The 25,725-nt window shown below is 44.9% G+C and overlaps 2 protein-coding genes across 2 annotated transcripts; one reads left to right on the top strand and one right to left on the bottom strand.

Annotated features, from left to right (window-relative positions):
• The first annotated feature begins 14,964 nt into the window (after positions 1-14,964).
• LOC136483715 (alpha-ketoglutarate-dependent dioxygenase alkB-like) lies at positions 14,965-20,662 on the top strand. The gene is made up of 8 exons (XM_066480852.1): positions 14,965-15,306; positions 15,783-15,903; positions 16,001-16,158; positions 16,693-17,045; positions 19,661-19,799; positions 19,930-19,996; positions 20,083-20,204; positions 20,306-20,662. The coding sequence occupies exons 2-8, from the start codon at positions 15,794-15,796 to the stop codon at positions 20,437-20,439; spliced, it is 1,083 nt and encodes a 360-aa protein (XP_066336949.1). The 5' UTR covers positions 14,965-15,306; positions 15,783-15,793; the 3' UTR covers positions 20,440-20,662.
• Positions 20,663-21,584: 922 nt separating this feature from the next.
• On the bottom strand, positions 21,585-24,934 carry LOC136481911 (uncharacterized). Its single transcript, XM_066479190.1, has 7 exons — positions 24,760-24,934; positions 24,637-24,677; positions 24,254-24,311; positions 22,837-22,930; positions 22,194-22,278; positions 22,030-22,095; positions 21,585-21,936 (listed from the first exon to the last, which is right to left on the bottom strand). Exons 1-7 carry the CDS (start codon positions 24,902-24,904, stop codon positions 21,850-21,852), a joined length of 576 nt encoding a protein of 191 aa, XP_066335287.1. The 5' UTR covers positions 24,905-24,934; the 3' UTR covers positions 21,585-21,849.
• Between the last annotated feature and the right edge of the window lie 791 nt (positions 24,935-25,725).

Below are 25,725 nucleotides of genomic sequence, written 5' to 3'. Positions count from 1 at the left end.
CTTTGATGTTCAGCCTTGACTCTATTATAGGTGTCACATCGTGCCACATGTCCTACAATGTCTGTCTTCATGCCTTTCCACCAAAAGTGTTTCTTCAAATCTTGATACATTTTTGAACCTTCAGGGTGAATACAGTACTTAGAGTCGTGAGCTTCTGACAGAATTTCCTCTCATAGCACTGGGTTAGATGGAACACAGATTCTATTCTTGAACCAGATGGTTCCTTGTTCATCTTCGTGGTGGTTGGTCTTATAGCCTAGTTTCATTAGACCACGGAGATATTCGATTTCTTCATAATCTTTCTGAGCTTGACGGATGCGTTCTATGAGATCATATTGTATGTAGAGCTCATTCAACAAGCCGTGCGGTAGTATCTCAAGTTGGAAATCGTCAATCTCTTCCTTGAGCTCAGGTGGTACAGATTCAGTGATCAAAGTGTGAAAGTAGCTCTTACGGCTGAGGGCATCTGCGACTACATTAGCTTTTCCTGTATGATAGTGAATTTCTAGGTCATAGTCCTTGATCAACTCTAGCCATTGGCGTTGCCTCATATTCAGATCTTCTTGAGTGAAAAAGTACTTCAAGCTTTTATGATTGGTGTAGATATCGCACTTGTTGCCTATCAAGTAGTGCCTCCAGATTTTCAAGGCATGTACAACTGCTGCTAACTCAAGATCATGAGTAGGGTAATGATTCTCGTGTTCTTTCAACTATCGAGAAGCATAAGCTATCACTCTTCCATCTTGCATCAATACACAACCAAGTCCTTGATGGGATGCATCACAATAGACCACGAATTCTTTGCTGATATCAGGCAATGCTAACATAGGAGTTGTGGTAAGCTTCTGTTTCAATTCTTGGAAGCTTTGTTCACACTCGGGCGTCCATTCAAACTCCTTGGTCTTCTTTAGAAGATTGGTCATTGGACGGGCTATCTTGGAGAAATTCTCAATGAATTGGCGATAATATCCAGCCAATCCTAAGAAACTTCTGACTTCTGTCACATTACAGGGTTGATCCCACTCTTTCACAGCTTCAATCTTGGCTGGGTCAATCGCAACACCTTCAGCTGATAGTACATGGCCTAGGAAGGCAACTTCCTGTAGCCAAAACTCACATTTGCTGAACTTTGCGTAGAGCTGATGTTGGGCTAATTTCTCGAGCACAGTTCTCATATGATATTCATGTTCTTCAGCGGTGGGTGAATAGACAAGGATGTCATCAATGAATACCACCACGAACTTATCTAGTTCATCCATGAAAACCTTATTCATCATGTTCATGAAGTAGGCGGGAGCGTTCGTGAGTCTAAAGGATACCACAGTGAACTCAAACTGACCATACCTAGTCACAAAAGCTGTCTTCGGGATGTCACTTTCTTGAATCTTCATCTGATGATAGCCAGATCTGAGATCAATCTTGGAGAAATACTTGGCGCCTCGAAGCTGATCAAGTAGATCATCAATCCTTGGCAAGGAGTACTTGTTCTTGATGGTGACTGTGTTCAAGTTCTAGTAATCAATGCACATTCTCATTGAGCCATCCTTCTTCTTAACAAACAGAACAGGGGATCCCTAGGGCAAAGCATTGGGTCTGATATATCCCTTCAAGATGAGCTCATCAAGCTGTTTCTTGAGCTCGGCCAGTTCATCAACTGACATGTGATAGGGTCTCTTGGCAATGGGTCCTGTCCTCGGCAAAAGATCAATGATGAACTCTACATCACGGTCTGGTGGCATACCCGGTAATTCTTTAGGGAATACATCAAGATAGTCTCTGACCATAGGCACATCATGAACTGTCTTCTCCTCTTTCTGTGATTCTGAACTTATTTTAAGGGCACATAGGATAGAGGTAGACTTTTCGGACTAGGGTTCACATCTAATGACTTGGCCTGATGGGTGGGTCACTTGGGCATATCTAGGTGAACATGATATGATACCTTGGTGAATGGTTAACCAATCCATACCTAAGATGACATCTAGGTTAGTGGAAGGTAAAAGGGTTAGGTCGGCTTTAAAGACAAGGCCCTCAATGGTAAGACTCACTCCCTTACAGATGTGGGTGCATTTTAGGTCTCCTAACGGTGAACTGGTGATGATAGGCTTTTCACGTGGGGTTATAGGTAGGTTATGCTCTCATGCAAACTTGGATGACATGTATGAACAAGTTGCTCCAGAGTCGAATAGAACTGATGCAGTGTTGCCATTAACTAAAAACATACCGTACACCATGTCAGGGGTAGCTTGTGCTTCCTCGGCATCCAGATGGTTGAGACGTCCACAAGTAGCAGATCCCTTGAGCTGAGACTTCTGAGCAGCTGAGTTCTGAGGGCACTCAGTGGCTTTGTGACCTGGTTGGCCACAAGCAAAGCAGGTGAAAGGCGTACCGCCTATAGGGGTTGGCACGGTTGCCTTCTAGTTTCTAGTGCTTGGTGCGGAGCGGTTCTATGCTGGGTGTTCATTCGCTGAGCGGGGACGGTTGAAATGGTCCTGAGTGTAGCGGTTCTGCGCATAACAGTCCCGGGTGTAACGACCCTGAGCAAGGCGGGAGTATTTGACGGTGTAACCTCCACTACCCCTACTCGATCTAGGGTTGTCATCCCTATTGTGGTGAGAGTGCTCCCTAGATGGTGCATCTCTACGGAACCTCTTGCGATCAGTCCATGGAAGGACTCCTCAGGCTTACGCTTCCTCTCCTTGTACTCTTCTCCAGCTTCAGCATGGTCCTTCTCAATCTGGATGCAGCGATCCACTAGAGCACGCAATGTGTTACTCTCAATACCGCCAACTTCAGCTTGATGTGCGGGTTAAGTCCCTTGCGGTAATAGTACAACTTCTCTTTCTCCGAGTTCACAACATAGGGAGGCGCATAGCGTAGAAGGTTAGTGAAACAGGTAGTGTACTCAGTCACCCTATCCTTTCCCATCTTGATGTTGCAGAACTCCTCGACTTTAGCCTCCATGATACCCTTGGGAATGTGGTACTTAGTGAATGCTTCGGTGAACTCATCCCATGAGATGTTGGCAGGGTCCTCATGGGAATCACTAAAACTATCCCACCAGGCGCGTGCTGCACCTGTGAGTTGGTGTGCGGCAGCTCCAACACACTCATCGTCGGTGAAAGTAGTGAGGTCAAGCTTCTTCTCCATCTCCTTGAGCCAGTCATCGGCTACAAGCGGGTCAGGGTCGGTGCCATCATAGGTAGGTGGCCTTAGCTTCAGGAATCCCTCTAGCTTCCTTTGGAAGTCATTCTGCTGACCTCCCTGGTGATGGTTTGCTCCTTCAATAAGAGCTGCAAGAAGCTAGGTCTGTTGTGCCCTCACTTCTACTAGGTTTGGTGGTGGTGGTGGAGGAATGTTCTCCTCAGGCGACGGAGTATTCTTCAGGTGGAAGGGTATCCCTCCACGTCCATGGCCATGGCCATGGCCATGGTTGTTGCCACCACGTCCCCCATTTGGTTCAACTAGTTCAGGGGTGGGCGCACGTCCATGGTTCATTAGGCGATTAGATCGGCGGTTCGGCATCTGCAACACGGATTATAGAGAATTTAGTGCTTGTGCCAAAAGTGCTTATAATTCAATATGATTACATGATTTTTGATGATTTAAAGAAAAACATTTACACTATCCAACACTCATTACAAAGAAGCAATAAGATCCATAAGATGCAATAAGATCCAAAACATTCATTACATGGGTTTTATTACATAGCATCATCTCCAGTAGCTACACTTAAAGACGTGCGAGAATCGTACTACACATAATGTCTCATAATACATCTCATAAGGGGTACATCATGGGGTACAACTTACGGAAGCTACTGACATGACTCATGACCATGCAGGGTCATTCTACTCTAACTCGTATACCGCAGCTGGGATACGACTGTTCTCGATCTCGATCTCCTCATCAGACTTGTGAAGTCGGGACACGTACTTCAAGGCCTCGGCGAGCTCCTCAGTAGGCTTGGCTCCAGGTAGGGTAGGGCAGGCATCTAGGTTGAGGTGAGTCAGGGCTAACTCAAACTCCTCTATCCTAGGCTTCGTCTTACTACGAACCTCCTTGGGTAGCTGATCCCACATACCCTTCATCTCCCTAAGGCGCTTCCTGTCAGACTTCTGCCAAGCCTACCATGTCCTCTCACACTTGTCCTGTAGGTACTTGGTCTACCTGAGTGCCTCAATTAGGTGACCCTGGTTGCGAACGGCCTTCTTCCTAAACTCCTCTAGCTCCTGAGTTAGGGTCTTGTTCCAAGATTGGATCTTCAGCATGTCAATCCCCTTGGATCTCTCTCTATCTCCTCTACGGTTGAACTCGGCCTTCTTGTCGTCTAACTCTCTCTACAACTCCAAGACCTTGCTATCAAGGTAGTAGTTCCTATTGCCTAGGTCAGCTGCTTTGTCCTATAAGTCAACGACCTTGGCTCTGTGGACCTCCTCATGACGGTTGAGCTCGTCCTATAGCTTGGCAACTGTATCCAGTAGACTAGCTCACTCCTGTGCTCCCTACGAGTCTCGCTCCTAGTACTCCCACCAGAGGGCCTGGTCCTGACGTCTCCTCTGCTCCAGCTGGGTCACGTACCTGTCCTGCTCTAGTAGGTGAATAGCTGAGACACGAAGGCATCTATCCTCCTCGGCAAGGATAACTCTGCCTCCTGCGAAACTCTGCTCACTAGGGGTAAGGCTGAGGTCAAGGGCCTAGGGAAGTAGATGGAACTCTGTCATCTTCAAGTGCTCATAGTGGTCCCTCATCACTCTGCGAAGTGCCTTGTGCGAGATAGCTCACAGTCCCTCCTCGATGGTGTCCTCTATAGTCAACTCGGTGGAAGCTGGGACAGAAGGTAAGGTAGTGCTAGCTGGGAACTCGACTGAGGTGATGACTGGTCCTTTGATTCCTCCTTCCTGAGCTGGCTTCCCAGTGCAGGTGACCTTGACAAGCTCGTTGGGGACACCTAACATGACGAGAACTCGGTAGAGGGTCTATGCAAAACCCCCGAGCTCACATAAGTCGAAGGTAAGCTTGGCGTGGTCCAGAGGTAGCGGTCCTAGAGGCGGCCAGTCAACGTTCATTGCCATCTGCATATTTTAAGGAACAGGTGTTAGAAGGTCATTAATAGATAAGCCTTGCATAAAAGTAAATGCAGGGTCGGTATATAACCGAAAGAAGGGCTGTTCACGTCCTATTCTATCGTCCATTTCTAAGGGTCTCGTCCTATGGTCAAGTATGGCTCTGATACCAACTGAAACAACCCCAATTTCCACGAAGGGAAATCCACAGAGTTGAAGTGTAATAAGACTGTAGTAGATCATATTACCCAAATCCCAGTCGAATATCACATCCATACAACAATAATATCAGAGTACAAATAGTGTGGAATTACATAAATTATTACATCGCCGCATTGGCAGAATCAAAAGTAGCATTCATTTAGAACAGCTTGAAGATAAGATCGCCAAACTCGAGCGTAGGCACGAACCCCTCAACCGTCAAACTTCTCGGAGCTATACTCCTCAGCAGAACCTGTATGCCAAAATTTATCAGTACGATTTGTACTGGCCACTCCCAACCCTATGAGCATTGCTTTGTGGAAATTGGATGCAAGTTGGATATTTGCAAAAGGAACCTATAAGGCTGGGGTTTCCTATGTATTTTAGCATATCAAGTATATAACAGTATATTCAAGTTTTAACACCATCCCCACACCTATTCCACCCATTCCCATTCCAGAGCCAGGTTTTGATCCTGGGATTGACATACCACCATCTCCACACTATCACCATACCATACCATCGCTCAGTCGATAGGCCAACTCCCTCTCGGCACTGTCTCAAGGCCCGTAGCCCCTGGCTACGACCGAACACTCACTTCCAGGGGGAGAAAAGAAGGACTCATCTCTCTATCTAGTTTAATCAAAACCCAGGAAAGGTCCATAGCCGACAAGTCGGCACATGTATCGATCGATCAACCATACACTCTGCAGAGGTTTTACATAACCACAAGATCCGCCTTCCTTGCTGACCATCGTCAACTGGGCTGATTCCGGCCGCTTGCTAGCCTAGGATAATGCTACCCTACCATTCAACCCTGGTACACCCCAAGTCTAGTCTGGGGTGGCTGAAACTGTGAGTCATGAGTTGGGTCCACAAGGTCTCCATGAAGTCTCGGAAGGGTGTGGGGGAAATCCTCCGCACCCCGTACCTCCCTCGCACTGTCTGCTATCAACCTAGCAGAAGTGGTAATATCCTACGAAGTAGTCCGGCTGTCCCACACCATATAGGGCGAGTGGTATGTAAGGCTTCCCAGTGAATCTATGTACTAGTAAGTCCTTAGGGGTGACCAAGCCAGAATGTCTTCATCAGGGTTCCATTTATTGTGCCACCACAGCACCTCCATCCCGGGCTTCTCCCATCACAGGTTCACACCTAGGACCACCTCATATACTATTTACCCACCATAGGTATCCATTCCAAGGGTGCCCAGGTAGCACCACACGGCATGACTTGCCCTAGGCTCGTCGTATACTCCAACTTGGTCGACACAACCCTCACCCTCCACACACCCAAGTCACACATGCAGCACTCTCCCCGTAGTCTAGAATACACCACGCATTAATGTAGTATAAGCATAGTAGAAGTATAAGCAATTTAAAATATAGCAGTAAGCGTGTGTCTAACCTAATAGCAGGGTATGCAGGGGTAAGGTTGCGTCAAGGTAAAGGCTATCAAGAAAGCATACTACCATGCAAGTCCTATCATAGTATGATTATAACAGTAAAGTAAAGCAATAGCGGTTCTACATTAGCCATGCGTAATAGGTGCTACGAGATTGGGTGGAATGTGGCACCTTCAGTGTAGTCATCTCCGTACTCCTCACGGTACTCACGATCCTCGTTGGTCTAGTGCTCCTCCGAGTCTGCAAACGATCGTATTATAGTCGCGTTAGTGACGTCTATAGAATAGCACAAAGGAGCAATGAAAATTCAAAAGAGCCAAATGCACTCAAGCATGGGTTCATTGCGTAGGGCTCGATTTTAGATGAATTTTGGTTTTGGTTTCGTATTTTTCTGAGGTCATATGAATTAGTTATGAATTTCTGAAGTTTAAATCTATTTCTGAAAATGGAAAAAGGCTGAATTAATCCTGGGCTGACACGTGTCATGCTATGGTTGGTCCACGTGGCTTACTGACGTCAGCATGACGTCAGCATCACAGTTCTGAGCTGACAGGTGGGGTCTCACTAACGTCAGCATGATGTCAGCATGACGTCATCAACGTCATCCACTCCAACAGGTGGGGCCAAAGGCTATTGGGTCACTGACAGGTGGGTCCGGTCAAAGTCAACATCGGTCAATGGTGAGTCAACGATCAACAGTCAGGGTCACTGACATGTGGGGCTTGGGCTGCTGACATGTGGGTCCCGTGTGACGTCAGCGTCTGTCGTGTGGGTCCAATGTGTCCGTGTCACTGACATGTGGGTCCAGGTCAATGGTCAACGTTGACCAGTCAACGGTCAACATGGCCGGGTCTTAAACGGGCTTCGGGTTAGGCCGATCTGGGCTGGGCCGGGCCAAACACGTGGCACGCTGTGACGCTGCCACGTCACGGCCATGGGCTCTTATTGGGCTTTGTCCACAGCGCGGCTCACACTGTGTGGCTCACGGTGGACTAGCGCTCATGGTCCATGGACTTACGGCAGGGCGCATGGTGGACCAAGTCCACTATCTCTTCTCCTTGGCTCGGCTCACGTGCACCGAGCTCACGCATGGGTGGCTGGTGAGGGGGTGTTCCCCTGTTTTCCTCCCGAGGTGGTGCTCCTGCCGGCGGCGAGCTGGCTGTGAGCCTTCGTGGCGGTGCTGGTGCCCAATTAGGGAGGGGAAAGGCTTCCCCAGGCTACGGCGACTGCGATGGTGGGGTCTAGATGGCGGCCGGGGCTCACCATGGCACTAGCCACGGCGAACGGTGGCTCGGCAGTGCTCGCCGGTGGCAAGGTCGCATTTGCAGGCTCTCCGGTGGCTCGACTAAGCAGACAGGGGCTTCAGCGGATCCGTGGGTGCACAACGAAGGCGTCTAGGGCTCAAGGCGGGGCTTCGAATTCAAGGTGGCCGTTAGGGGTGTCCCAGCAGCCACGGCGACGTAGTGACGACGGTGAGGCACGCGGGTGAACCACGGGGCTCTAGCGGGGTGGTCACGGCGTGCGCATGAGTTACCCATGGCTTCAGCGAATGGGATGGGCATGTCAAGGAGGCACCAGGCGCTCCCAGCAGTATTGGCCACGGTGGTCAGTGCTCTGACCAGTGGTCGGGTGCTCGGATCGGTGGTCGGGTGCTCGGCACGGTGGTCTGGTGCTCAGACCAATGGTCGGGTGCTTGGACCGGTGGTCTGGTGCTCGGCACGGTGGTCTGGTGCTCGGAGGTGGTGGCTGTGCCATGGCGGCGGCGGCGTGAGCGTAGCATGCGTGCTCGGCTATGGTGTTCGAGGAACTTGGAGAGGTCTATAGCATCCAAGGGCTTGGGGATGGTCACGGTCAACGTGAGCGTGCTGTGCTGGTGTGCCTAGAGGCCGGGGGATGGCCTTGGCCTACGCGCTCATGGTATGGAGCACCATGGCCGGAGTAGCAAGATCCGGCGGCAAGCAGGGGAAAAATCAAGGGCTCACCAGGGGTGTTGTGGAAGAAAGGATGGCGGTGCAGTGACGAGTTGCGGCCATGTAGCTTCGGAAGCAGTGCCATGCAGCGCCGACCCACGACCGTGATGACGACGACGGCGTCGCCCTCAGCTCTGGCGACTTCGACAGTGCATGAGGGCTCCGATCCTCCTCTCATGATCCCTTCACGGCCCTCTTGTCTTGGTGTGGCGTGGCTGCTGGGCCACCAAGCGGCGATGGAGGCTAAGGGAGAAACTAGGGCGTCGGGCGTGAGCGGCGTGCGGGCTGGCTTTATAGCCGAGTGCCATGCCTCCCATGGCGGATGGCATCGTGCGGTGGAGGCGTGTGCATCACATCAGACGGTGGTGCGAGGTTGCTTGGGCGCGGTGCAAGGGGACAGGGTCATGCCCCCGGCGTGACCCCCTGGCTCACCCCTGCCACAGCTATCGGGCGACGGTCACGTAGGCGGTTGAGGCGTGGGTGAGGAAGATGACACTGTAGATGGGGGTGGCTGACATGTAGGGTCTAGCAGGCAGCGGCTGCGAGCGAGGCAGATAGGTGTGCGGGCGATGCGCTGGGCCGGCTCGTGGGCCGCGAAGCCGAGCAGCCTAGGCTGCGAAGCCTTCTTCCTCATTTCCTTTTTCTGTTTTCTTTTTCTTCTTCCTTGATTTGAATTCAAATTTGGTTTGGGTATTTTAAATTCAAAATGGGTGCACCAAATTCATTGGAGTTGTTAAGCATATCATAACTCAAATGGAAATTCAAATCACATTTTGAATTAACAAAGCATGCAATACTTTATTTGTTAGAATTTAAATAAACACAATTAACTAACGGCATGCCATGCTTATGTGTTAACTTGGGTTGGGGTTAGACCTAATGCATCTCTTAGGTTGGGTTACTATATATGACACTCATCATCACATGGGAGTTCTAAGAAAAAATTTGTAGTTGGTATTTTTTTAGTGTGTGGATTTTTGGGTTGTTACACAAGCGGTCCCATTGCTGAGCTTCGAACGATTTCAAGATAGCTGAAATAAAAAATATTTCATTTGAATAACATTGCTGCACCTCGTCAAACCGGAACACAACAGTAGTTCCATGGTCCACAATCTAGAAATCTAAGCTCGGGAATGAACTAATCCATCTCAAAATCAAAATAGTAGGATGTGTTTCTCTATTATAACTGGATTGCACATTTCACTACTGCATTGTCCTACTTATGCTAGTAAAGATACAAAGAGAGTGTTAGCTTAAAATGGAATAGTTTCACTTGATCAAACTTTAGGGTGTGACTGAAGTTTGAAGTGTCACTCAAAAGCAACATGAAATTCTTTGCCACCCATAGGGCAAATAAAATATCATGCTGAAAAGGAAATGATAAGCAGAGGAAGTTTACCGTTAGGAAACTCTGGCCTCCGGACCCTAACAAGAAATTTAAAAAAACATCAGAAGAAGAATAAAATATATTGCAATATAGCTTCCTGTCTGAGATTACATCCAGACAAATATTATTTATAAGCTGAGAGTTTGCATGAAAGCAAATTGTCATATAAAATTTCCGTGATGACATTTGAATATTGCATTGTGTAGCTGATTAGGTTTTAGCAACAAACATTTTAGCTCTTCTGAGATAAAAAAAAACTGATATATTCCTTAAGCTAAGAAGATTTAGTTTAGTTGTAGGGAACTGTGGTTAAGAAAAATAATTTATGCTTGTTTACCATAAACTTGATCTAACTAGCATAAGAGGCAACACCTATCAGCTATTGCGCATAATGACACACCACACTGATTAGGTAATTTTTCAAATGTGAAAATATGTGTTCTACCATAAATAATTACTAGAAATCAAATGCACGATAGTTTCTTAGGTGAGTGTCTCCTTAGGTGTGATTCATTATTACGACCAGTTCAGCAAGCTCATAAGTACATAAGACCGCGAATAAAGTGACAAGATCAAAATAGTCTCCTTGATCTATTTCTATGCCTGTCATCATATATCTGAAAAATGATATATTGTTGCTAAATCTATGTCAAACCAAATAAAGAAACACGTGGCTGGAGCATGATAACAAAGAAAGAATCCAGGAGCCTGACACTTGAAAAGCAAGTGCACATTTGATGCATTCTAGTTTGGCTGTAGCAAGTGTAGACTAATTAACATGGATAACCTTCAAATCAGTTATGCATGTTCATGGATTGGATGCCGATTCCCCCATGCCCTCCTGCATGGTACTAACAATGGCAAGCAGCATTCGTGTGAGATGGTTTATACCTTAGAAAAATCATAACAAATCCATATATGAAACGAACCTTTGGAAGGCTTGGCAACGCCCTCCGCCATCGATGAGGCCTTGGGGTGTCATGGCGTTGTGCTCATGGTGACGCACCACACCCGGAGGCACTGCCACCATGGGGATGGAGATCACAACCTAGTGGGTGCCGCTGACGTGGGGAACGGGCCAGGGGACGCCGTTGCCAGGGGCCCATGACGGTACGACCACGCAGGTGAAGCGAAGATGGGGAGACACCGCTGTTGGTGAAGGGGAGATGGGCCGCGGGCACTCTCGTCGTGGGGGAGCACCATCCACGTGGGATGGCCATGCCACGGTCAGATGCAAGGGAGGAGCCCTACTGCCACGGCCACCACTAGAGGGGCATGGGGAAGGCGAGTCACGATCTGATCCACCGGCGGAGGGGAAAGGACGTTGTGGTTAGGGACCACCGTCACAGGGGGGCGTGGAGGGCGGCGCTGCCTAGCCAAGCCGGCGGCGCTAGGAGTGCTCGTACGAGGCGCTAGATTCGCCACGGCAGGGGAAGCTGGGCTCTAGCCCTCGGCGGGTCCGGACGCTGGGGCACGCCGGCTGAGAATGCTAAGATGGGCAACGCGATGCGTCTACGCCCGCACAACGCTAGGTAGCGCCACGGCAGGGCGGGGCACTAGGGAACGCCGGCCGAGAATGCCTGGCCGGGCAGCGCGCTGCCGCATGGCGGAGAAGTAGCCAGCGGCGCAGCAATGGTGATAGGGAGAGGGGTCGGACGGGCGTTGCCGACGGATGGAGGGAATGAGGAGAGACGAAGACGGGGTTAGAAAATAGAAACCACAAAGAAATCGTGGGTGGGGGAGCTTCAGAGCGGCATCTCGAGCTCGTGAGTGGGTGGGCCGGGCCTATGAGCGGGGGAACCGGCGTGGATCCGAGAGGGGACCGGCGCGGGGGAAGCGCTCGTGGTTGGCTCGATCATTTAGACTCGGGTACCGATTATTATTCAATACCCAGGGATATATATATATATATATATATATATATATATATATATATATAGAGAGAGAGAGAGAGAGAGAGAGAGAGAGAGAGAGAGAGAGAGAACTACTACCCTGTAGCTGGCTACAAAATAACTTATTCTGTAGCCACTTTGAGTTACGATAATTACCATGTTAATTTACGAGGTTACAGTAACTCCTTACTAAGTGGTTTACTATAACGTTATGGTAAATATCCACATGTGTTATAGTAACCCAATTATCGTAAATATGTATTGGCATTATCGTAAATTAGTATATAAAATTATCGTTAATGGAGGTGGCTACAGAATAACTTATTTTGTAGCAGGCTACTGAATATACTCTCTCTAGAACTACTACCCCGTAGCTGGCTATAAAATAACTTATTCTGTAGCCACTTTGAGTTATGATAATTACTATGTTAATTTACGAGATTATAGTAACTCCTTACTAAGTGGTTTACTATAACGTTTATGGTAAATATCCTCATGTGTTATAGTAATCTAACTATCGTAAATATGTATTGATATTATCGTAAATTAGTATATAAAATTATCGTAAATGGAGGTGGCTATCGAATAACTTATTTTGTAGCTGGCTACTGAATATACTCTTTATATATATATATATATATATATATATATATATATATATATATATATATATATATATATGGAGAGTATATTCAGTAGTCAGCTATAAAATAAGTTATTCTGTAGCCACCTCCATTTACGATAATGTCAATACATATTTACGATAGTTAGGTTACTATAACACATGGGGATATTTACCATAACGTTATAGTAAACCACTTAGTAAGAAGTTACTGTAATCTCGTAAATTAACATAGTGATTATCGTAACTCAAAGTGGCTACAGAATAAGTTATTTTATAGCCAGCTACAGGGTAGTAGTTCTATATATATATATATATATATATATATATATATATATATATATATATATATATATATATAAATCAACGTTGATCACACTTGGATGAGGGCTTGGGCAATAAATTATGAAGTGTAATTATTAAAGGTTTCTTACTCATGGATAGTGTCCAATCTTTTACCCACCATTGCTCACAATAAGCATAGAAGAACCTAGCTGCTTCTATGTGTGAGTTTATATTTACTTTGTGTGTGTGCGTTGAATATGATTTGTATACATTATCCGAGCAATTGTGCTTCGTAGCGAGAGTAGGCTACATTCCCAGATTTACTGATGGGTCCTGGATGCATTGCATAAGTATTAAGGTCTTGTTTAAATCTAGGGCGTAAAGTTTTGAGGTGTCACGTCGGGTGTTATATAGGGGTGTTTGGATACTAATAAACAAACAAATTATAGAATCTGTCAGTAATTCGCGAGACGAATTTATTAAACCTAATTAATCCGTCATTAGCATATGTGTCACTGTAGCATCACATTGTCAAATCATGGACTAATTAGGTTTAAAAGATTCGTCTTGCAAATTAGTCGTAAACTGTGCAATTAGTTATTTTTTAGTTTATATTTAATACTTCATGTATATATCTAAATATTCGATGTGATATAGAGTAAACTTTGAAGAAAAAAACTAAACAAGGCCTTCTTTGGATTGATCACCAGAACACTAACGACCATGGAAATGATTGATCCTGCTATTTGTTACAGCGTAATGATCAGCGCTATCTGTTTGGTTGTACATGCGTTGACACTCTGACCATAATAATGTTGCAGGCAGTGTAGGGTGGACTGGAATTGGATAACGGCTAGAGGTCTGTTCGCATAGACTTACTAGTCGGCTTATCAGCTAGCTCTATAGTATTTTTTTCTCACAACAAAATAACTTCAGCCCCGAACAGGCCCTTAAATCGAGGGGAGCCGTAATGATTTTGCACTAGCCTAGATCCGATCCCACTGTGACCCATTAGGGAGTGCAGAAATTACCATAGTTTCGTAGTTTCTATAGATATTCATTTACTGTCATATAAGAGTTTTGCTGATGTGGCAAGGTAGTTATTGAAGAGAGAGAATAAAAATCATAGAAACCAGTTCTAAGTTAGAAACAATGTCTACACGAGAATTAAGACATGAAGGATATGCAGCCCGATCGGCTGGGGCTGGCTGGCTGGCTAGGCTGGCTGGCCAGCCCCCTTACATGGATACTATTCACATGAACCAGCCAGCAGTACTTCTCTCTCCCATAAACGAACCAGCAACGATACAAACCAGCCAACCGAATGATTGACAGAGAATAGAGAGATAATGTATGTAATTGGATAAAACATTATTCTATAAAAATTATCCATTGGGACCATAATTTCTATATAAAATGTCTATAGAAATTAATAGGTACGTAGTTTCTAGCACTGGAACTACCTTACACAGCTTAGCTCAACCAAACATAAAACAGCAGTAACCATCATCCCATGAACTGATTACGCGGCCAACACACTAAAGGAACCAAAAAACACCTAACTTTGTTGACCGGTACGGAACCGATTTCCTGAGATGGTCATAATCAACTCTCAAAAGGTAGGTATAGCAATTGCATCTTTGCAATTATCTCTAGAAATTGTCAATCTTTAGCATAGGCTAAACTTAATCGTATTTGATACATCATAGTCGTGACAAACGTTGGTATATTCCACGTACTTATACGTGCAGTGCTGACATACAAGTTGTTAGTCCAGTGCTAATATCACATTGTACAATGGTTCTGTTTCGAACAACTTCTCTCAACCTCGTTTTAAATTAAAGCTGGCTTTCTACCGCATCTAGATTTCATAATTAATTTACACTGTCAACAGATTCTCATTGTCATTGATCTGAACGTGATATTACTACTCATGAAGACGCTTGTACGTAATTTGTGTTCCGCGATAGCATGGATGAATGGCCATGTAATAATTTTTTTTTCTTGTGTATAATTTCCTTGGCGGATAACATGTATAGTTTGCTTCTTTTTTTTTGAGAAATACATGTATAGTTTGCTGGATGTGCAAATATGGCCCATCAGGCCAAACCAGCGGTAGCAACCCACGAACAAAAACCCATCGGTACTCTCTCCGTCTCTCGCTGACTCGCTCGCGGCTCGAAAATCTTGGAGCGGCGCGGGGAACAGCGGACGGAAGCGGCACGGCGAAGGCAGCCTCCCCCGGTGCTCGGTCCTCCTCCTGCTCGCCCTCTCGGCCCTGCGCGCCCAGGCCCAGCGGGGCAGCTCCCCAACCCCAGCGACCAGCGCCGCGCCCGGCGGCGCCGCCGCGGCGGCGACCACTCGACGGCCACCCGCCGGCGCCCGGAGGTCCGGACTCCAGACATCCCATCGGCCCCCTACGGCCCTCCCACTACCAGTTCCAGTCCCAGTCCCAGCTCGAGCTCCGGTTGAAGCAAGGTGAGCACAGTCTTGACAGTCAGATCCATTCTTTAGAGTAAGAATTGAAGATTTCTCATGTGTGTAGAGATGAAAGGTTTGAAGAACCTATGTGAGCTTTCAGTTATGCTTGTTGACACTAAAAAACATGAACAGTTATCATGTTGTTTACAAGCTTCTTAAGTTGGTGCTAATTCTTCCACTAGCCACTGCTAGTGTTGAAAGAGTGTTTTCCACGATGAATTATGCGAAGGACAAGCAAAGGAATAAAATGGGCGATGAATATTTGAACAACTGCTTGGTCACATTTATTTAGAGGGAATTCTTCAGTCAGGTGAAAGATGATGATATCATTAATCTATTCCAAACAGGGGATTGTAGAGTTATGTTGTAGTAAACTTGCAGTTTTGTAATCTTTCTTAATTATTAGAGACAATGGCACTATGCCACTATGTCCAGAACTTGTACTTTGCTTATTACTATTGCCAACCCCACAGCACTGCTGGCGATGTATGGCGCTTCCGACCCCACAGCTGCGGAGCGCACGGCGTTCCGGCGTGCCGAGAAGCAGTACAAGCTTTACAAGCCACTCAACCTTAAGGGCAGGTCCAGGTCCAGGTCAGGATCTCTATCCCACTTTCTTCCCCTTCTTGGGGTTGCCATCTTCATCACTTCTCCCCCCTCCCCCCAACCTTGACATCATCCAACACTGCAGGAGCAAGCCGTCCGGCGGAGAGGGAGGTGGCGCTGACCTGTCAGCTGTAGTTGACTTCCACGCGCTGCTTGCTGCCGACGGGGAGCTTCCCGCGGGGATTGGACAGCGTGACTGTGCCGGGTTCAACCGCCCTGTATTCTGCTTCTTGGACCGGCCAGGTAACTGTGATCTCCCTTCTATTCTTTATTCAGGGCTAAAATTAGATCATCCGGTTTGATTTTTTTAAACTTGCGAATCTGAACATCGCACTTCGAACAGGGAAGGTTTTGCAAACCTTGGTCCTCTCTGTGAAGTAAATGCTGTTTTAGTCATGTGATGACACATCAGAAGTAAAGCTTAGAGCAAGTAATAATACAGCCCGCTGCTGGCTATATGTAAACTTATAGTCAAATCTATCGGCCCACTCATATAGTAGTTAGCTCATCTATGACCTACTTTCTCATACAAAATTTCTTGGTTCTTGAACATAATCTGTTTCCACCTACATCCCCTTATTATACTTGCTCCTATGAGCATAGCAAATCATATATTTTTAGCACTGTTTTACAACAAGACAACGTTCCTGCTCAGATTTCTGTATAAACATCAAAACATGCAAGTCATTTGTTATTTCCCATGTGGCCCACAAATCATAATGTCATTACACCAAATATGTTTCTAATATATCAGTATTCATCTTTGTAACTCTGTAGGGTTCTATTTCATTCCTGGTGCTTTATCAACTGAGGAACAATGCTGTTGGATCAGGGAAAGCTTGAAAACGTTTCCACAGCCACCTAATAGGACTAATTTGACTGCAATATATGGTTCAATTTCTGACTTACTCATCGCTGCTAAAAATCAAAAGATATTGGTTGAAGCAGAAAATCCTGATATCCAAGAAAGAAATGAACAGAATAATTGTGGAGGGAAAATGGAATCCAAATACTTCAAATTTGTGGACTCAGAGAGCCAGAAAGGGGAAGAGCATAGGTCAACCGCAGCAACTACCCTTGTGAGGAAGCTCCGGTGGAGCACCCTTGGTCTGCAATTTGATTGGTCAAAGGTATGTAACCACTTGCTTCCATGGCAATGCTAACTGCTAACAATAAGCTCATTTATATCATTGCTTGGATTCTGGTTTGTGGTGGTATTGATGTATTATGAATTTCCGATACATTATACTGCAATAAAAAATTTAAATATATTCAAAAGGTTCTACAATTATTTCAAAAGTGTTTGATTCAGATCAATCATATTATTGTTATGAATCTAGAATTCCATTAGAGTGTTAAGTGTATGTCAAGGCCCATCCTACAGGACCATACGGCCCATGAGGCTCTCTATATATAGTTGTCATCTCCACTAGTGGAGATCATTCTCTCAAATCCCAAGGTTAGTAACATGGTATAACAGCAAGGATTAGGGTTAGGTTAGGATTAGTTCAATCCTCCACCCACAATCCAAATCAATTCAGCGACCATTATTCACACGCATCACACATTTGTTCTGGCTTGCAGCCCGTTGGCCAGCGTTTCTTTGTAGCCGCCTGTCACAGATCTTTGTCCGAGGGCGGTCTTTGGTGCATGGCCGGGGCCTCCAAGCTCACACAGCTTTTATCTAGGTTGCTCCCCTTTGGAGCTTAAGTCCTGGGAGTTGCTGGTTGTCTTTTAGTTAGTTTGTGGTGCGTTGATGTGCTGGTCTCCTTAGGGTGTGTGTGTCCTGGTGCTTGGGTTGGGTCTCCCAGGGCGTACCCAGTGCAGAGGAGCTCCCGCTCTGTGCGGGGTCTGGAGAAGGGTGTTAGTAGCAAGCCTTACCCTCGCCTGTGCAATGCGAGGAGACCGCGACTCGAACCCGGGACCTTCCGGTCACAGGCGGTAAGACTCTACCGCTTGCACCAGGCCCGCCCTTCTAGGTTGGGTCTCCCAGACCCGTGTATTTTTATTCTACCTGACGCGCAGTCCTGCGTGGTTCGAGAAAAAAAAACAGATTTTGTCTGGCCACCACTAGTCGATGGTCACCGTTGCGTGGATCTCTTTGTTTCTATGATTTGGGCTGTTGGTTTTTCACATAGCACTCATGATCCTGCTCTATGTATTCACCTCTCTCCACGTGGATGTACTTGGCTATTGATTATGGGAGATGATGTTGTACATATTTCTCATGTGAAGAAACAACTTGGTGTGCAATTATTTGGGTCCTCTCAGTTATTTCTTAGGAATTGAGTTTTTACATTCTGCAAAGGGATTTTATCTTTCTCAGTCCAAATGCATACATGAACTTATTGCTTATTCAGCCATTACTGATTGTTAGACAGATAGCCGGCCAGGCCTTATTCGCCGTGTCTATTGGTCGAGTCTGGGCCTTGAGCCTGTATGGTTTTCTATAGATTGGTTTCTAATCTTGATAGCCAAGGATATCCAACGGTGGTGATACTTCTATAAACCAACCCAGATGATCCTTGCCTATATATGTACATGTACTCCATGACTCTGTAATCTATCTTTTTTTTTACCATGCAATTCCTTTGATTTCACTGATAACTGCACGTCTGCAACACCAATAGATCTGCACTTGCAGCTTCATGCTAGTGATGGTATGCCTCTTGAGGACCCTTCTTGCAATCATTATATTATGGATAGCCTTTTTTATCTCACTGTTACTAAACCTGATATGGCTCATGCTCTTCACAGCCTAAGTCAGTTTGTGAGTGCCCATACTTCTGTTCATTTTAGTCATTTGCTTCGTGTGCTGTGATTAAGGGGGACATCATCTCAGTGTTGGTTTTATGCTCGTGGTAATCCGCTTCAGCTTCATGCTTACTCGGACTCCACTTGGGTGAGTGACCCCACAGACCACCAATCTCATAGGCATAGCATTCTTCTTGGTTCTTCTCCTCTTAATGGAAGTCCAAGAAAGAAGCCACTGTATCTCGCTCTAGTACAGAGGCAAAACTTCGAGCACTTGCTACTAACATTGCAGAGATTATATGGCTTCGATGGTTGCTAGCTGATTTTAGTATTTCCTGTGGTGCCCCACACCTGAGATTGCCAATGATCCTATGAAACATGAACTTATTTAGCATATCGGTGTTGATGCCTTCTTCACCTACTCTCACTGGCATCATAATTTCTCTTCAGTATGTGTCCTCAGAGTCAGAGTTGCAAGTGGCACATTTTTTTCGCTAAAGCACAATCTCGAGAGCAGCATCCACTTCAGATCCTTTGCTTCCACCTTGATTTAGAAGGGGCTGTTTACTGTATGTCAAGGCCCATGCTATGGGCCCATGAGGCTCTCTATATAGTTGTCATCTCCACTAATGGAGATCATTCTCTCAAATCCCCAAGGTTAGTAACATAGAGCACATAATAGAATATTACAACTGTAAGGACATTCACGTAGCAGTTGACTTAAGGAGCTATTCTGCCAGTTCATAATTGGTCAGGTGAAACTATATTTGGACACAACTGTCTATCGCAAACAATATCTCCCATTGGTCATATAACCTGTATTGAAAAAAAAATACTTGGCTGGTGGATATAACCTGTATTGTTATGACACTAGGTTAAATATTATATTCGATTCTTGCTTGACTGCACAATTTCTACAAACTGTTGCTAGAAGTAGCATATTATGTCTTCATTTTCCTTTTCCTTTTGTAAAATCCTTATGCTTTGGCAGCGCAACTATGATGTATCACTTCCACACAACAAGATTCCAGATGCTCTAGCTAGTCTTGCCAAAAAGATGGCTATTCCAGCTATGCCTTCTGGAGAAGAATTCAAGCCAGAAGCTGCTATAGTGAACTATTATGGTCCAAGTATGTATAGCTTGTCTCTTGAGATAGTGAACGCCTTAGATTGATACATTTTCTTTGGAGTTGTCTTGATGAACTGTATTCATGCTCCTTTTCTTTTCTGTACTGAAATACTAACCTTTGATTGATGTAGGTGACATGCTTGGTGGCCATGTTGATGACATGGAAGCAGATTGGACAAAACCTATTGTAAGCATAAGGTATGATGGTCCAGCTTCTTACCTTTTTTCGTGATCTTTACTTCTACTAAACATAGTGTCTTACCAGTTGGCATTTATTCTTTTAGTTTGGGCTGCAAATGCATCTTTCTTCTGGGAGGAAAGATAAGAGATGAAGTTCCAACAGCAATGTTCCTGCGCAGTGGTGATATAGTTTTGATGGCTGGGGAAGCACGAGAGCGCTTCCATGGTATTTTATGTTATGAAATGAAAGTTATTTGTAAATAAGATTAGAACACCATGAAACATAAAATTTCATTTCTATTTTGACCTTTGGTTTATATTTCACAGGTGTACCACGGATCTTCACAGACCAACAAGAAATCTCTGCACTGATTTCACAACTATCTAGTGGAGATGACGTCTTTATCTTGGACTATATCAAGAATTCTAGGATAAATATCAACATCAGACAGGTCTACTGAAGATCAGATTGGTTGCAGACTTACACACTGCTTTCTTGCTGCACAGTCAGGTCCATTATCTAGTATGGCTCAAGTAGGCGCATCTGGAATAGCAACGGAGGATCTGAAGGGTTGGAAGGTCCTACCATAGTCATCAAACTAACCATATGTGTAACTTCCATTGGATGAGGATTTTTTTTTTTGTGTGTGTGTCTGTGTGTGTGTGTGTGTGTGTGTGTGTGTGTGTGTGTGGGGGGGGGGGGGGGGGGGGGGGGGGGGGGGGGGGGGGGTTAAAATTTGATAACCTGGCAAAGATATCAAAACTTGTGCAGGATTGCTGATCAAGGGATTAGCCAGCCATCGCTAGCTGATTTCATGTTATGTTTTCTGATGTGAATATGCTCCTCAATTTTGCTGCTACTGTAAAGATATTTGTAGATCTGTTTGAACTTATTGCTTGATGCTTCTCTCATTTTGAGCAATCTTAGGCTTTCTCAGAGTTCATTATCTAGTATCTGTATGTTCTCTCATCTCGAGGAATCTTAGGCTCTCGGAATTTATTTGCCAGAATCTTGGCCCAAGTTATCTTGGTATCATTGGATGGATTGAGCTTTTGTTCAGTATTGCATGGCTATCCAAAGGCACTTATTTGTTTTATGAGGCTGTTTGGTTCACAGCCCAGACCAGCCACTCAGTTGTGGCGTCGTCTAAGACTTGTGACGGAGAATATGGCCGTCACACCTTGCCATAAATTTCTACTGCGAAAGCATGTGGCTGCCCCACCTGAAAGCTGAACCAAACAACTGCCTTTCCTCTGTGGCGCCGCAGCTTTGGCAGGCGAGGTATGGCGGCGAGCCAAACACCCCCTATATCTGGATGTGAAAATTAGTTCAGAGTCCATTTGCGGATTTGCGAACAACCCACCTTGCATCCATAGTGATGGGATTGGGCAGAAAGCTATGTATCATGCAAGACTAACAAGTCTAAGACGATTTATGACGAATTGTTTTATTACGTGTCTTCGTCCAGTTTAAAGATTGCTAATGTGTCAGCAAATACAATAAAAACAAAGCAAGGTTATGCAGTTCTTTTTTTTCTTCAGCCTTAAACGAGACTCAATAAAGAATTCAAATAGCGAGAATCAATACTTCTAGTGTGCTTCAATATTTGTAACTCCCTAAAGGCCAAGAAAGGAGCATGCACCAGAAGTATATTTGCAAAATTCAGAATGTTTTACATCCCATTGAACTATCTTTGCAAAATCAGTATGTTCTGCAGGGTTACTTGTAACAGCTACACTTCTCGACATGCAATTTGTATTTTCCAGAAATCAAATAGACAGGACTGCTCGCTCTTTTTAGCAATTATACAAAGGTGCACAAGCACACATGAACAGACGAGGCAGGTACTGATCTCATCTGTTGGAATATATCACTTTTGAACAATCTTTTGGATTTGCTCTGGACTCAAGATCGATGCATTGATGTCAAAATTAGCTTCTTCCAATTCTTTGTGCAACTGCAAAAGGATTACAGGCAAGTAAACACGTAAGTCTTCTTTTTAATCTAGATTCTGGGGGAATGGGAATGGGGATGAGGAAGATGCACATACAGTCCCAAGTATGACAGATTGGCTCTCTGGGCTATATTTCCTCATTTCAACTAGCATGTTCAGTTGCTGGAGCAATAACTCAAACCATGTAATTAGCAGCTTGATCAACAAAACAATAAATAACAGAATGTTTTAACAGGAATAATGTGGAGGTGCCTCTTCACCTGTTCTTGTATTATTTGTTCAGCATGTAGTTTTTCAGCCAATTCTCTGGGTTCAAGCTCAGCTTCATCAATAGCCATTTCTTCTCTATTAAATAAAATGACAATAAATAAACTAAATATGAGTCTTTGACCAAAGTTTACTCTAGGAATCTCTGCTGTAAATCTCTAATGTAATAAAGTAGATGTTGCCACAACATTTCCTTGTTATAACAACATTTTTCACATGGTTTTTTCTTATGTATCTTGTTCTGTGCAAAGGTTACTCATCTAATTGATTGCTGGTTTCCTATTAAAACAAATCAAGAAGTAACATATAACGCAAAATCATTAGTGTGTTCATGTTCATACTTATATCTAATACATAAGTATACTGATATTAGTGCTCTCTCCCTACTATTAAATGTATATGCAAACATGGAACTATAACTGGAACCAAATAAAGTACCATGCATGATTGTAACTACAAGACTGGACAAGTCAACCCGAAATATACAAAATATAAAATAAAATTGCTGCTCATCAGCATTATGTTAGTGACTAAGGGAAATGCTAAGCTTTATTGACTGTAACAGTCATCACTGCCCCCTTGTTTTCTTACAGTACACTATTTTAGACTTATTGGCACCAACATGAAGACACTTACTTGGCAACAAATTGATAGAATTTAATCATCAAGTCCATGTCCTTTTCATAAACAACGTTGACCTTTCCTAGGCATCCAATACCAAAACTTGGATCTGACATTCAGAAATAACATGTCAAGGTGAAATTGTTGATTTCCACCCTAATGCAAAGATGAGTACAGTCGTTTTTAAAAACAAATCTGAAATGTGAAGGAAATAAACAATATTCTTTTGAGAAATACAATACTAGAAATCTAGATTATTTAAATTAAGCAAGCATTATATCCTTGGATCTTGACATAAACCAACTAGCAATCAAGTACTCAGCACAACTACTTGATACAAAAGCAATGACCAGCATATAAGTAGGTCAGCCTGGCATGTCAAAGTAGGCAGAGTAAAAGGATTTAATGTTCTACAACATTTATCTTAACTGAGCATGACTGCATGAATCAATAAGACTAGTGAATGTTATACCTTCATGTGCCATAGATATTTTATGAGTTAACCATGGCAAAAAAAAAAAAAAAAAAAAAAAATCCTTCACCAAAATGTTAATGAAAATGGTAATATCCAATAGAGTTCCAATCCTGAAGCAACCCAATTTCTGAAGACAATCAAAATAGCAACTACGATCATATACAGTTTTTCCTTCGCCATTTGGCAGCTTCAAATAGAATGATAGATTATTTAGATTCCTGAATTTAAATACATAGACTAACTCTTATGGTTCTATATTGCTACTGCTATTTATGGTTCTTCTAAATTACTACTGCCATGGACATGTCAATTTCAATCAAGACAAAACTGGTAAGATCTATTTAGTTGATTTAAGAAAAAAACAGGGTTATCATTAAACAACAAGTGTTCTGTCTCTTGCAATATATATAGTTGAATTTTTCTTCTATCCTTGTCTACTATAGATCAATTATTCACTTATTGTAATAAACATGCTAGTAGACTACAGATATAATCGACCCAAGGACTAAAGTTCCTGATAACCAAATAAACTGGTCCGTGAATCAATAAATCAATGGGCAACATTGAAAATATCATGACTAAGAACCAAACTGGCGGGAATGAGTGCTATTTACTAAATCACATGTATGACACGCAATGCCATAATAAACATTGTCAAAAGAAGAATACCCCAGCTAATTCCATATCTGTGAATCTACCAAATGCACATACATCAGCATATGTTACATGGTGTCACATCATGATATCAGTAGCTGTAGATATGATAACATGGCCAATAGTCCAGGGTGTTGCATTGCAGTTCTTTCTTTACACGTATAGTAAATGCATCATCATTCTCAGTCCGATTCTTACTCATCTTCATCAAATCATTGTAAACTAGTACATGCCTAAATGCTACAGCCTACAGAAAACCTCAGAGAGACAACATGGTGTTCAAGTGGAAGGCAATTCGCGTACCTACTCCCATCTCACGAAAAATCTCCTCTTGTATTTCAGTGGTCACGGCCACAGCCTCCTACAGGGAGAACAAAGCACAAACACACTGTAACTTTCACATACATGTCCAGGCCTTCACATGTAAATTTGTGCTAAACAAACTGAATAATCGTTTCACAATTTCCCACATCGCAAGGCCCAAACTAAAATTTTGAAGTGACCCAAGGCAATCGAGCTGTATAAGTGAAACGTCAAGCTAATCAGCCAAAAGCCCAGGCAGAAAACCCAACATTTCAAGAACCGCTCCCCGACGAGCCCCGTCCATCCCTCACAAGTCACAGGAGACAATGAGAGCGCTAATCTAAAGAAGCGGAAATAGCACCCGGATTGCGCGGGCATCGCACCTGCTTGTCCCTGACAGCGTCGGCAATCCGCTGCTTGACCTCTGGAACGCGGGGACAGGGACCAGAGGTTAGGGAAAACCGGATGGGGAGCGAACCGGAAATGCGGCGAAGACGGGGACCCACCGGGGAGGGAGGTGAGGAAGGAGAAGCGGGAGAAGAGGTGGAGCAGCTGCTCCCTCGTCATCATGCTCTCGCCGCCGGCCGCCGCCATGTCCGTTCCCTTCCCTTCCTGCAGTCTGTCAGCCTGTGGGATCTGAGTCTCTGTCATCTGGGCGTGATTAGTTGTAGACCAAGCCAGCCAGGATGGCCAGTATACGCACGACCAAAGAAGCTAGGTTGAATTTGAGCAAGTGATCCTATTGGGTCGTCTTTGTTGTTGCTCTAGTCTAAGATAAGATTATATTGATTATATTTGGTTGTACACATACATCAGTTTCTTGGATGTCTGACGTATGGGACTCAGGAGAGCAAACGAATGAAAAAAATACAGACAAAAGATACGAGCGGAGCAACCAAACACAGCGCAAATACACGGAGAAATGCAGGACGCTCCTTCAAACGCCCTGGTTGAGCAACCAATCACCCCTATGTGATCTGTGGTTCCGGTTCCGGTGGTGCCCGTGTTTCTTTTTTTTCGCATCATTTTTTGCTGTATTTTTTTTAAGGAAAGCAAAAATAAATATGAGCCGTTTGTGGTCGGGTGCACATGTCGAGAACATGGGCTGTGAAGAGCTATTTTGGGCTTTCCAGGTGCATCCCAGAGGAGGAAGGGAAATGCTTACACCTGGGTGTCTGGGTGTCTGGAGGCCGGGGCGCTTGTGTGTAATGGACCTGCGGACCAGTTGAGGCAGCCTTCCCAACTCGTGCACCAGAGTGTTCGCTGCGACTGCCTCCACCACGCCGTCCTTCCCATCGCGGCTGCTACTCCGCCTCGCTGCTGCCGCGTACCCATCTCGTGCCGCACGCTCCTTGCCCCCCGTCTCACGCACCTTTGGCTCCCTCCCGTAGAGCGCCGCCCGCTGCCCCGCCCCCCCCCCCCCCCACCCCGTCGCTTGCACCTCCCACTCCCTCCCGTTGCTGGCCCTAGTG

This window comes from Miscanthus floridulus, chromosome 9 (genome assembly GCF_019320115.1).
Source record: "Miscanthus floridulus cultivar M001 chromosome 9, ASM1932011v1, whole genome shotgun sequence".
NCBI classification, from domain to species: domain Eukaryota; kingdom Viridiplantae; phylum Streptophyta; class Magnoliopsida; order Poales; family Poaceae; genus Miscanthus; species Miscanthus floridulus.
The sequence above is the reverse complement of the archived record's forward strand: the minus strand, read 5'-3'. Positions and strand labels throughout refer to the sequence as shown.

What these genes read in the sequence shown, in the direction of transcription:
- LOC136483715 (XM_066480852.1), top strand. Translation starts at nt 15,794, where the DNA reads ATGTATGGCGCTTCCGACCCCACAGCTGCGGAGCGCACGGCGTTCCGG. An exon ending in CTGCTTCTTGGACCGGCCAG is followed by an intron (nt 16,159 to 16,692) that starts GTAACTGTGATC and finishes GTAACTCTGTAG; the next exon opens with GGTTCTATTTCATTCCTGGT. An exon ending in AGCACGAGAGCGCTTCCATG is followed by an intron (nt 20,205 to 20,305) that starts GTATTTTATGTT and finishes TATATTTCACAG; the next exon opens with GTGTACCACGGATCTTCACA.
- LOC136481911 (XM_066479190.1), bottom strand. Translation starts at nt 24,904, where the DNA reads ATGACAGAGACTCAGATCCCACAGGCTGACAGACTGCAGGAAGGGAAG. An exon ending in AACAAATAATACAAGAACAG is followed by an intron (nt 22,096 to 22,193) that starts GTGAAGAGGCAC and finishes TTATTGCTCCAG; the next exon opens with CAACTGAACATGCTAGTTGA. An exon ending in AATCTGTCATACTTGGGACT is followed by an intron (nt 21,937 to 22,029) that starts GTATGTGCATCT and finishes ATCCTTTTGCAG; the next exon opens with TTGCACAAAGAATTGGAAGA.